At 47.9% G+C, this 12,867-nt stretch overlaps 1 protein-coding gene across 1 annotated transcript in view; it reads left to right on the top strand.

The window, feature by feature from the left end:
- The window catches only part of CHRFAM7A (CHRNA7 (exons 5-10) and FAM7A (exons A-E) fusion), a 51,360-nt gene that overhangs the window by 17,470 nt on the left and 21,023 nt on the right, over positions 1-12,867 (top strand). Inside the window, exon 5 of the mRNA XM_056866033.1 lies at positions 9,233-9,277. Within this exon, the coding sequence (XP_056722011.1) occupies positions 9,233-9,277 (45 nt within the window). The remainder of the gene's footprint in view (positions 1-9,232; positions 9,278-12,867) is intronic.

Below are 12,867 nucleotides of genomic sequence, written 5' to 3'. Positions count from 1 at the left end.
AGAGACAAATGCAACTTTGCCTTATCCACTTCTAGTTTTGCTGATTAGACTTGCAAATATACTTTCCACAGATTCTGTTTGATTGTTTTTACTGCCTAATAAGAAAGGTAATTTGTTGTGCATCAGTAAAAAAAAAAAATCCAATTAGGATTAAGCCGAGCAGTCTATTTTCATTTGCTTCAATTGCATACGCTGCGGTCGAAGAGAGGAACACTAAGATCTATAGTAGCATCGGCATTTTGTGAACTTCTTTGAAAATCTTCCAAACAGTCTATTGTGATGCCGACTTTCTCTACCACTTAAGGGAGACTCAAACCATCTTACAATCACCTTCCCTTCCCCTCCCCACAACAGACACCCTGTGAGGTAGGTGGGGCTGAGAGAGCTCTAAGAGAACTGTAACTTGCCCAAGGTCACCCAGCTGGCTTGGTGTGTAGGATCGGGGAAACAAATCCAGTTCACCAGATTAGCCTCGGCCGCTCATGAGGAGGAGTGGGGAATCGAACCCGGTTCTCCAGATCAGAGCCCACCGCTCCAAACCACGATGCCAAAATTTGTGCTCTTTGTACAACAAGAACTTTGGTATAAATTTCCACATTCAAATGCAGGTTTAATGTATGCTGATAAATTAAGGAATTACATTGACCTGGGTTAGTAACACCTCATATACTTGTTTGCATGTTATTAAAAACATATTTAAATATATTTGCCATTGAGATTAAAAACCATGCAAAGTTTTCAAGGTTATGATCGCTGAGTACCAGCAAGTTAATTACCAAAGGATAAACACTTTTGAACATCTAAAAATGTACCGTAGTTGAGTGATGCCTAGATTACACTGAAGTGGTAAATCTGTGCCTGATATTCTGGGGAATTTGGAGGGGGAGCCTGGAGAGAGAAGGAAGGCTTCTGATTGGCCATTGGAGATTTGATTGGCTGGACAGATGTTTAAAAAGTTGCTTCCGCAGCAGCTGCCCCACAGCTGGAGGATCTTCACTGTGCGCCACACTGGCTCCCCGTTCTGCAGCCCACCTTTGGAATGCCAACAGGATTGGAGGGGGTCTTCATCCATTCTTCTACAAGGACTAGGGTTGCCAGCTCCAGGTTGAGAAATACCTGGAGATTTTGGGGGGTGGATCCTGAGGAGGGCAGGGTTTGGAGGGGAAGGACTTCAATGGGGTATAATAGAATCATGGAGTTGGAAGGGACCACCAGGGTCATCTAGTCCGACCCCCTGCTCAATGCAGGAAATTCACAACTACCTCCCCCATACACCCCAGTGACCCCTGCTCCATGCCCAAAAGATGGCCAAGATGCCCTCCCTCTCGTCATCTGCCTAAGGTCATAGAATCAGCATTGCTGACAGATGGCTGTCCAACCTCTTCCAGGGAAGGAGAGCCCACCACCTCCTGTTCCACTGAGGAACCGCTCTGACTGGTAGAAAATTCTTCCTAATGTCTAGACAGACACCATAGAGTCCACCTTCCAAAGGGGACATTTGTCTCCAGGTGAACTGATCTCAGTCTGCTGGAGATTAGTTGCGATCCCAGATCTCCAGCTACCACATGGAAGTTGGCAACCTTAAGGAGGACATTGGTTCTTGTAGGTTATCCGGGCTGTGTAACCGTGGTCTTGGTATTTTCTTTCCTGACGTTTCGCCCGCAGCTGTGGCAGGCATCTTCAGAGGAGTAACGCTGAAGGACAGTGTCTCTCCAAGGGACAGTGTCCTTCAGTGTTACTCCTCTGAAGATGCCTGCCGCAGCTGCGGGCGAAACGTCAGGAAAGAAAATACCAAGACCTCGGTTACACAGCCCGGATAACCTACAAGAACCAATGAACTCTGACCGTGAAAGCCTTCGACAATATCTTAAGGAGGACGTTCCAGAAAAAGCTCAGACATATATGGTACGTGAGCCCAGACGTAATGGATACATGAGCTCATATCAGGAGATGTGGAATGAACTGAAGGCGCTTGAGACAGCAACCTTGCTCAAGCTTTGCAGGTTTGGACAATATCTGAGAACTCTACATCCACCATCTTGTTTTCTGTGGCTAAAGAAAAGCAGGATCGCAGGATAATAAATACAATCGGTTCTCTGAAGTTGGCTTTGTTGGGAGAATGGCTCCTCCAGTTGGTAGACCGCCACCCCGGACCGGACTTGACCAAAACGCAGAATTGTATTTTATTTCGTTTCAAAGAAATAAAAGATCTGTTCTCCGCCACCTGGATCAAATCTTTGCCAGGCGCCCGGGAGTTTAACCTTGCAAAATCTGAAGAAGGGTGGAATAATTACATCGGAAGCATGGAGGGGGAAAAAAATCAGATGCGAGATAATGAACTGATTAACCTCCTGGATTTCGATGGCGCAACCATCAAGTAAATAACAGCAACCCTCCGAGGGGGGAGGAAAGGAAACAGTCGTGGCGTTGGCAGAAAATTCTCTCCTTACTGCACGGATGAAGCAGATCGTGCTGGTCTCATTATGGGACGCTGCCCTGCGGGCCAGCTAGCCTGGAGGCAATGAGGAATGCATTTGGGCACGTATTTATTTCATGTGCCGCCAAGGCTTGCTTCTAAGGAATTGTGGGTAGCGTTGCTGAGCATCGTCGGGAGTTGGAAGGCATCAACGGGCTGAGAAACTGGGGGAGGGGAGTGCAGACAGGGTTGCCAACCTCCAGGTAGGGGTCTGGAGTTCTCCTGGAATTACCATTCCTTTGTCTATAGCGTTATACCCCACTGAAGTCCCTCCCCTCCCCAAACTCCACCCTCCACAGCCAAAATTTCCAGGTGTTTCCCAACTCAAGCAGACAACCCTAGTTGTTAGGAAGCGAGCGGACATATCTCTGCAAACAGTCTCACCCCATTTACTTTTAAAACATCTCACATGAACACGTGAACACATGAAGCTGCCTTACACTGAATCAGACCCTTGGTCCGTCAAAGTCAGTATTGTCTACTCAGACCGGCAGCAGCTCTCCAGGGTTTCAGGCAGAGGTCTTTCACATTACCTACTTGCTTAGTCCCTTTAACTGGAGATGTTGGGGATTGAACCTGGGACCTTTTGCATGCCAAGCAGATGCTCGACCTCTGAGTAGGGTTGCCAAACTCCAGGTAATAGCAGACGATCTCGGGCTATTACAGCTGATAGAGATCCAGCCGATAGAGATCAGCTCACCTGGAGAAAATAGCCGCTTTGGCCATTGGGCTCTATGGCATTAAAGTCCCTCCCCTCCCCAAAACCCGCCCTCCTCAGGCTCTGCCCCCAAAATTTCCCAACGATAGCAAAGAGAGACTTGGCAACCCTACCCCTGAAGTGGAAGAAAAAAGAGGGGAATGAAACCCAACCTAAAAACAAAAGCTGGGTACCCGGGGTTGGGTGAGAGGAAAATTTATGTAAGTCTATGTGGAAATATTACAAATATATTTTATTAGAAATGCTATACAGATTTTAAAATTCTTTAAAAGCATTAAAATGGCACAACCCTACCCCTGAGCCACAGCCCCTCAAAAGGATGTGAGTTCGTTTTATTGTCTGTATACAAGGGAAAATACCAGCTATCAGCTCTGTTGGATACAAATTTACAACCTCCTATGCTTTCCTGGTGTCAGCGACCTTCTTTTCATTAATTGCTTGGTCTTCACCTATTACTGCAATTAACCGTGCAGCAATTTAACTTCTGTGGAAGAGGGAGATAGTTTACTTGGCCAGTGACTGACGGAGGAGAAAGGGCTAGCTCCACTCCAAGAAGGGCTGGGGCAAAGGAGACCAGAAAAACCGAGTGAATTAAATGCTGCTCTAGTCAGCTAAATGGGTTGACCATTCATTTGTCCCCAGCCGGCTCTCAACCATAACTCTTCTTTGATTTAAGGCTGGCCATTAAGCGGAAAAAGAACTTCCTCTTACGGGTAAACAAACACCCACCTCCCTTCCTTCCCCAAGAAGTCATTTTCTTACTGGTAAGCTCAAATGCTTCTTCAACTCCATCCATCCCCCACCCCCGTCATAAAGATAGGACAACCACTAAGTCCTTGGACAGTCAGGCAATCTGGAAATATAAGGAGGCATGCTCTTAAACCCATGAAAAAACGGTAAGGCGTTCAGATCTGCAAAACTTTAACATTGCGGATACATATTTATCTTTGGGGAAAATTATCACCTGATAGGGTTGCCTGCTCTGGGTTGGGGAATTCCTGGAGTTTTGGGGTTGGATGCAACCACAAGTACAACAACGCTTCTCCCACAACAACCGAGAGTATTGTGTTCAGGTTTGGGCACCACAATTTAAGAAGGAGTAGACAAGCTGGAATGAGTCCCGAGGAGGGCAACAAAGATGGTGAGGGGTCTGGAGACCAAGTCCTATCAGGAAAGGTTGAAGGAGCTGGGTAGGTTTAGCCTGAAGAGAAGACTGAGAGGGGATATCATAACCATCCTTCAAGTACTTGAAGGGCTGTCATATAGAGGAGGGTGCCGAGTTGTTTTCTGTTGCCCCAGAAGGTCGGACCAGAACCAACGGGCTGAAATTAAATCAGAAGAGTTTCCTTCTAGACATTAGGAAGAATTTCCCAACAGTTGGAGCAGTTCCTCAGTGGAACAGGCTTCCTCAGGATGTGGTGAGCTCTCCTTCGCTGGAGGTTTCTAAGCAGAGGCTAGATGGCCATCTGTCAGCAATGCTGAATCTATGACCTTAGGCAGATCATGAGAGGGAGGGCACCTTGGCCATCTTCTGGGCATGGAGTATGGGTCACTGGGTGTGTGCAGGGGAGGTAGTTGTGAATTTCCTGCATTGAGCAGGCGGTTGGACTAGATGACCCTGGTGGTCCCTTCCAACCCTATGATTCTATGATTCTAACCCTGTGAGGTAGACCAAGCTGAGAATTTGTGATGGGCCCATGGTCACTCAGTGAGCTTCCATAAAGGAAGTGGGGATTTGACATCGGGTCACCCGGGATCCTCGTCTGCCCCTCTTTCCACTACACCACACCGGCTCTGATCCAGTTCCCCAAGATTATCTTACAGCATGCTCTTAAAATTGGGTCAGGAGATGAATGTTCTCATATGGGACAAACTGCAAAGGAAACCAACACAAGCGAGGCTCTGGAAAACGGTTTCCCGAGCCTCTTCCCTCGTCCTTCTCCTTAAGAAGTTAAGCGCCACTGCGGTTCAAAAACCGCAGAAACGTTTTGGCATTTCACCGAGAAACTTTGGTTCCCCTGCAAAAGGGTGTGATTTATCCTTTTCCTTGCAAACGCGAAGGATTGATATTTTTGCGAGGAGGATCCATTATGCTCACTTTCCGGCGAGAGACGCTAACCACCTGAAGCCGGCCCTTGTGTTTCCAAATGAAGCTGTTGGAGAGGCAGCCAAGAGGAACAAAGCTTCTGGAAGCAGAGGCCTGCCAATCTCTCTCTTGTCTCAGTGAGAACCGTCCAAAAACCCCTTTAGCGCAGGCCCTGAAAACCCAGTCGCAGAGCTTTGGCAGTCGTGGAGGTTTTCACGGTTGAGTAACAATCGCTCAGAAGATGGGCGTTCGGGGAGGGAAACCTCACTGCAGCAATCCAAAGGGGAGCGATTATGCCCCCCAAAACGCTTATGCATTTTAAATGTTCTACGCAATGAAAGACACAAGAGGGAACTGGCGGGTTACTGGAAGACGCTTTGTCTTTGCCTATGCTCAGCCGCTAGACAAGACCGATTAGGTTTGCAGGGTGGGGATAAAAAGAACTGGGATCCTGTCGATACAGAGCAGAAGAAGAGATGTTTTTTCTTTGCCAACTTACTCTACCACTTAAGGAAGAATCAAACCGGCTTACAATCCCCTTCCCCTCCCCACAACAGGTAGGTGGGGCTGAGAGAACTGTGACTAGCCCAAGGTCACCCAGCTGGCTTCGTGTGTAGGAGTGGGGAAACAAATCCAGTTCACCAGATTAGCCTCCGCCGCTCACGTGGAGGAGTGGAGAATCAAACCCGGTTCTCCAGATCAGAGCCCACCACTCCAAACCACCACTCCAAACCACCACTCTTAACCACTACACCTGAGCACAAGAGAAGGAGGCAGTAGAGCAGTCTAGGAAGATCAGGGTCTTCTTGTCTGCTCTGCTGCCGCCTCTTTGCTTACCTAGAATGCAACTCTTAGAGGTCCCTTCCTTTCGGCTAACTCTTTAGCCCTGTTTACAAGTTACCGCGAATGCCCAAATAGCACGTGCCACATACGCTTGTTTGTAAGGAAGAGCCAACCTGTGTTCACTTTATAAATGAAACTGGGGACCAGTACCTGGACGAAATGTGTGGTTTAGGGTCACCAGCTCCGGGTTGGGGAATTCCTGGCAATTTGGGGGCTGAGCCTGGGGAGGGGAGAGTTTTGGGGAGGGGCTGGAGCTCAGCAGAGACATGATGCCATAGACGCCGCCTTTTCATGCTGCCATTTTATTCAGGGGAACGGATCTCCATAGTCTGGGGATCTGTTGTAATTGTGAGAGAGCTCAGGCCCGAGGGCATTTCCCTCAAAGGAACACCTTCAGCGATAGATATCGGAGTGTCGAAATGGCTTTCTTTCGGCCTGACCCAAGCTAGCCTGATCTAGCCTGGGGAGGGGCTGTGGCTCAGTGGTAGAGCCTCCGCTTGGCATGCAGAAGGTCCCAGGTTCAATCCCCACCATCTCCAGTTAAAAGGACTAGGCAAGGTAGGTGACGTAAAAGACCCCCGCCTGAGACCCTGGAGAGCTGCTGCCCGTCTGAGTAGACAATACTGACTTCGATGGACCGAGGGTCTGATTCAGTCAAAGGCAGCTTCGTGTGTTCATCTCGTCAGGTCTCTGTAACTAAGCTGGGTCAGCCCTGCTTAATACTTGGATGGGGGACCACCAAGGATGTCCAGAGTTGCCACGCAGCGGCAGGCAATGGCAAACCACCTTTGTTCATCTCTTGCCTTTTTTCAGGTTGGGTCCTGGGATTTCAATTCCAGCCCAACGGACTAGTCATGAAGCTTGGCTTCGACTTGATTTAAAAACCACATTCATGTTTAAAGAGTGTTTCTATGAAGAATTCCATTGGGTTTATTCCTTCCGGTCTGTCCTGGGGTTTTACTGGGGGGGGGGGGGATCAATGAAGTTTTTACCGTCGACTCCAGCGGGCATACGCTCAAGGGCTAGCTATATTGATTTACGCCCCGTGCATGTGGGACTTCCACGCGCTGTGAGGGTTTTCAAAAAATACGCAGACGCTTCGGTGGGTGATGCATTACCCAAATGTTTGTGCGGCTCAGAAAAGGAGAATGTGGCCATTAGCGTTGATGAGGTTTTACTCTGAAGCTCCGGCAGTTATGGCCAACACCTTTATGAAGCCATTAACAAAAGCCTCCGAGGAAGCGGCGTGCTGATTATGACTAATGGGTTGTTTTTGTGTGACTTCCACACAAGGCATTAGTGGGGAAAGGGAGTCCTTTCTCCCCCAAGTCCTTAAATCACGTTCAGCTGGAAAGTTGGCATTTGCTAATGAGAGATGGAGCATGACAAGGAAATCTATAAGTCTTCCATAATTCTGGGGGGGCGGGAACCATTCCTGTTAAGTTTTATGGATACAGTACACACAGAAGGGAAATGCTTGCCTATAGGGGCTCAGGTATTTGCTTCTTTAATTCCCTTGTACCCCACCTTTCTCCCCAGCGGAGACTCAAAGTGGCTTACATGGTTCTCCTCTGCTCCGTTTTATCCTCACAACAACCCTGCGAGTAGGGTGGGCGGCTCCGGGTTGGGAAATACCTAGGGATTTGGGGGGGCAGAGCCTGAGGAAGGCGGGGTTTAGGGAGGGGAGTGACTTCAATGCCATAGAGTCCAATTGCCAAAGCGGACGTTTTCTCCAGGTGAACTGATCTCTATCAGCTGGAGATCAGTTGTAATAGCAGATCTCCAGCCACCATAGGGTTGCCAGGTCCCTCTTCGCCCCCAGCAAAAGATTTTTTGGGTGGAGCCTGAGGAGAGCGGGGAAGGACTTCAATGCCATTGAATCCAATTGCCAAAGCAGCCATTTTCTCCAGGTAAACTGATTTCTATTAGCTGGAGATCAGTTGTAATAGTGGGAGATCTCCAGCTACTACCTAGAGGTTGGCGACCCCAAGCCACCCCCCGGAGGATGGCAACCCTACCTGCAAGGTAGATTAGGCTGAGAGTGTGTGAATGGCCAAAGGCCACCCAGAGAGCTTCCATGGCAGAGTAGAGATTCGAACCTGGGTCTCCCAACTCTAAGCACTACACCACCCTAGTGCAGGTTGTACTCTTTTGTCTTAGATTTGTTTTATGTTTTTTCAGCCAGGTTTGGGGCTCTGCTTTCCCTTTTGAGTTACAGTTGGGTACCCGCGGCACATGGCAACGTGGGTACAGAGCTTATGCCAGGCATATGTGTAAAGCCGCTTGCTGATTTAGTAGCATGCAATTTGTGTGGGGAAATGAGGACATTCGATCCTAAGCGGGTCTACTCAAGATCTGACCTGGGTCAATTCAGTGGGGCTTACTTCCAGGAAAGTGGTTTTAGGATTGCACTGTTGATCGGGGGTGGGGGAACAGTGTCAAGAGAGAGAAGGTGGCAAGAATATTTTTAAAATGGCAGGTTTGATTTGGACATGCAACTTTCTAACTGCTGTTTTATTCATTGAGAGGAAGGACAAAAAAGATTGGATAAAAAAGATGCTGGAATTGACTGAGATGGCGAAGCTTACAGCTTTGATAAACCAGAATGATAATGTACAATTTTGGGGGGAATGGGAGGCTTGGAGAACCTACTGTGAAAATCAATTTTTAATAGGACCATTTAAAGGATACTCTTTGATCTAATCCCTTATCTATACTTTGTATTAATTATATATTAGGTACTGATTTTATAATGTTGGATAGGATAAGAACAGTTTAATTAAAATAATATTGGGATTCGCTCCGTTAGCAAAAGTTTATACCATTTATTTTTAGATGGGAGAGGGGGAAGTCATTTTATTGTTAAATTAGTGATATTACTGTTTTTTAATTATTATTACTATTATTTTTAGTATTGGATATTGTTTCTATGTTGATATGTTAAATGAAGAAAATAAAAAATTATTTAAAAAATAAATGAGAGGATTGAACACTGTGCTTAAAAGTCCCAGCGGAGGAAAAACGGGGGCTTCGGCTCTCTTTGACAGCCATTTTATCTCCTTTTTCTCAATGCAAATGTTGATTTTCTTCCATTTCTTTCCTTCCGCAGGATGAAAAGAACCAGGTCTTAACCACCAACATTTGGCTACACATGGTGAGTTTGCAAAAACCGACGACAAAAATCGACCTCGCCACTATAAAGCAGAGGGTCCCCACCAACCCTTTTTGAGCCAGCGTGAAGTCCTTGGGTTGCGGTGGCCGTGGCTGCCAAAGCAATGTTTTAAAAAATCAGCACAGCCAATCAAATCTCCAGGGGCCAACCAGGTGCCTTGCTGGGCAAAAGTCCTGCCCACTTTCTTGCTGGACTCCAGGAAAGGGGTTGGTGGGAACCATGGCCACCCATGGCCACCACATTGAGGACTAGGGTTGCCAACCTCCGGGTACTAGCTGGAGATCTCCTGCTATTACAACTGATCTCCAGCTGATAGAGACCAGTTCCCCTGGAGGAAATGGCCGCTTTGGCCATTGGACTCTATGGCATTGAGGTCCTTCCCCTCCCCAAACCCCGCCCCCCTCAAGCTGTGCCCCCAAAATCTCCAGGTATTCCCCAGCTATTGATAGGGGTGCCAACCTCCAGGTACTAGAAGGAGATCTCCTGCTGTTACAACCGATCTCCAGCCAATAGAGATCAGCTCACCTAGAGAAAATGGCCGCTTTGGCCATTGGACTCTATGGCATTGAGGTCCCTCCCCTCCCCAAACCTTCCCCTCCTCAGGCTCCGCCCCAAAAACCTCCCGGCGGTGGTGAAGAGGGACCCGGCAATCCTACTGGGGACCCTTGACATAAAAGGCTGACAAAAATTTAAACTCCGCTTCAATATTGGCTTTTTGTGGCTTATTCAAATGAACGAAGGCAGTTGCTGAAAAAGATATTACGTTCGACTGCGTGTCATCGTTCGGATACTGTCAAAAGACGGCCCCAGTGGCACGTCACCTGTCAGCAAATGATTGCTTTTCCCTGACAGGCCTTGTCAAATACTTTTTATAAAAAAAGTATGAGCATTTTCCTATTTGTACCAAACATACCCAGAGCATTTAAAAAACACGAATGCTGGAAAAAGAAAACAAAATTCGTTTTTATAAATGTACCAAATGCTTAGGTCGATTCGGAGGGGGGGAAGCAGCAGATTTTGAGGTTGCTGCTGCATCAATCCAGAACAGTATGGAAAAGAAGATTTAGGAGACAGTTCAATGGCCTAATTAGGGTTACCACCCTCCAGGTGGTACCTGGAGATCTCCCGCTCTTACAAATGATCTCCAGATGACCAAGATCGGTTCCCCTGGAGAAAATGGCTACTTTGGAGGATGGACTCTATAACATTGAAGCCCCTCCCCAAACCCCGCCTCCCACAGGCTCCACCCCCAAAATCTCCAGGTATTTCCCAACCCAGACCTGGAACCCTGAGCCTTATCCTAATGCCTGGCATTGGGTAGGTGGTGTTGCGGCTTCAACTGTTCTGTCCATTCCTGCCCATTTGGGCACAGCATTTGAAGGTCCCAGGTTCAAACCCCGGCATCTCCAGTTAAAGGGACTAGGCGAGCAGGTGATGTGAAAGACCTCAGCCTAAGACCCTGGAGAGCCGCTGCCGGTCAGAGTAGACGATACTGACTTTGATGGACCAGAGGTCTGATTCAGTATAAGGCAGCTTCATGTGTTCAATCACAGCACCACTTCGGTCTCCGCTTCTACAGCTGCAGATAGGTCTTCTTCAGCAAGGTGGAACGTGTCGAGAACTGGAACGGGTCCAGAGGAGGGCAACAAAGATGGTGAGGGGTCTGGAGACCAAGTCCTATGAGGAAAGGTTGAAGGAGCTGGGTATGTTTAGCCTGAAGAGGAGAAGACTGAGAGGGGATATGAGAACCATCTTCAAGTACTTGAAGGGCTGTCATAGAGAGGAGGGCGCCGAGTTGTTTTCTGTTGCCCCAGAAGATCGGACCAGAACCAACGGGTTGAAATTAAATCAAAAGAGTTTCCATCTAGACATTAGGAAGAATTTCCCAACAGTTAGAGCAGTTCCTCAGTGGAACAGGCTTCCTCGGGAGGTGGTGAGCTCTCCTTCCCTGGAGGTTTTTAAGAAGAGGTTAGATGGCCATCTGTCAGCAATGCTAATTCTGTGACCTAAGGCAGATCATGAGAGGGAGGGCATCTTGGCCATCTTCTGGGCATAGAGTATGGGTCACTGGGGGTGTGGGGGGGAGGTAGGTGTGAATTTCCTGCATTGTGCAGGGGGTTGGACTAGATGACCCTGGTGGTCCCTTCCAACTCCATGATTCTATGATTCTAAGGATTGTCATAAGCTTTGCGTCCTTTTGTAACCTAATTTTTAAGTTTAAAAAGGATGGAATTGACAGGCAAGCTCTGCAGAACCCTGAGCTTGCAGTCCCGGCGTTCAGAGATTCCATCCAGATGGTTTCTGCTGCAGCCGAAAGAGCTCTCCTGAAGGAGTGATTTATTTTCTGTTTGATCCGTTGCCATTCTGTTCAAGGGGGCAGCAATCTCTCTCTGTCAGTTGCATTCACAGCCTGTCTCCTTTGTAAAAAAGAAACACACACGCACAAAAAAACAGAAAACCTGGAAGGGGATATTAATTCAATTTGTCATGTATCGGCATTGGCCTCGCTGCCAAAGCTTCGGAAACAAATTATTTAAGCGCCGGCGGTCCAGAAACTATTGTGAAAGCAAGAGATGGTGTTTAGGAGACCGATTAAAACCTTTGACTGCAAAATGGACTAATTAAGGAAACGGATCTGCAAGGTAAATTTGCTGTGCAGGTTAGCTCTGATCTACTTTTGAGGGATTCTAGGTGCAAATCTCTCCCCCCCCTTTCTGAAATCAACGTTCCCTCAGCAAAGCTGCCGAAGGGAGTTTTGAGTTCTAGGTCCGACCTAGCAGCTGAAAACACTATAAAATGATACAATCTAAACCCCAACAATTGGGTTATAGCCACATGAACACATGAAGCTGACCCTTGGTCCATCAAGGTCAGTATTGTCTACTCAGACCGGCAGCAACTCTCCGGGGTCTCAGGCAGGGGTCTTTTGCATCACCTACTTGCCCAGTCCCTTTAACTGGAGATGCCGGGGATTGAACCTGGGACCTTCTGCATGCCAAGTAGTTGCTCTGCCACTGAGCACACGAAGCTGCCTTATACCGAGCCAGGCCACTGGTCCATCAAGGCCAGCATTGTCTGCTCAGACTGGCAGCAGGGTATCAGGCAAAGGTCTTCCACATCACCGAATGGCTGATCCAGCATGGCATAGTGGTTAAGAGCAGCGGACTCGAACCGGGTTTGATTCCACTCCTCCACATGACGCCTGCTGGGAGGCCTTGGGCCAGTCATGGTTCTCCTAGAGCTCTCTCAGCCCCACCTACCTCACAAGGTGTCTGTTGTGCGGAGAGGAAGGGAAGGAGATTGTAAGCTGGTTCGATTCTCCTCAAAAGGTGGAGAAGAGCGGGGTTATGAAAACCAACTCTTCTTCTTCTTTAAAAATAGGTTCCCTAAATAAATACATAAACATGAGAATCAGAGCACCATGCAAATCCCAAAGTGTGTGATTTCTCGGCCCTCCACACAGGCTGCTTAGGGAGGGGGGAGGACAGAGGCCTCAGTTCATCGAATACTCCAAAAAATCTCCAATGCAAAGATCATCTTCGCAAAAAACAAGGTTGACTTATTTAGAGCGT

This window comes from Euleptes europaea, chromosome 20, assembly GCF_029931775.1.
Source record: "Euleptes europaea isolate rEulEur1 chromosome 20, rEulEur1.hap1, whole genome shotgun sequence".
NCBI lineage: Eukaryota > Metazoa > Chordata > Lepidosauria > Squamata > Sphaerodactylidae > Euleptes > Euleptes europaea.
The sequence above is the reverse complement of the archived record's forward strand: the minus strand, read 5'-3'. Positions and strand labels throughout refer to the sequence as shown.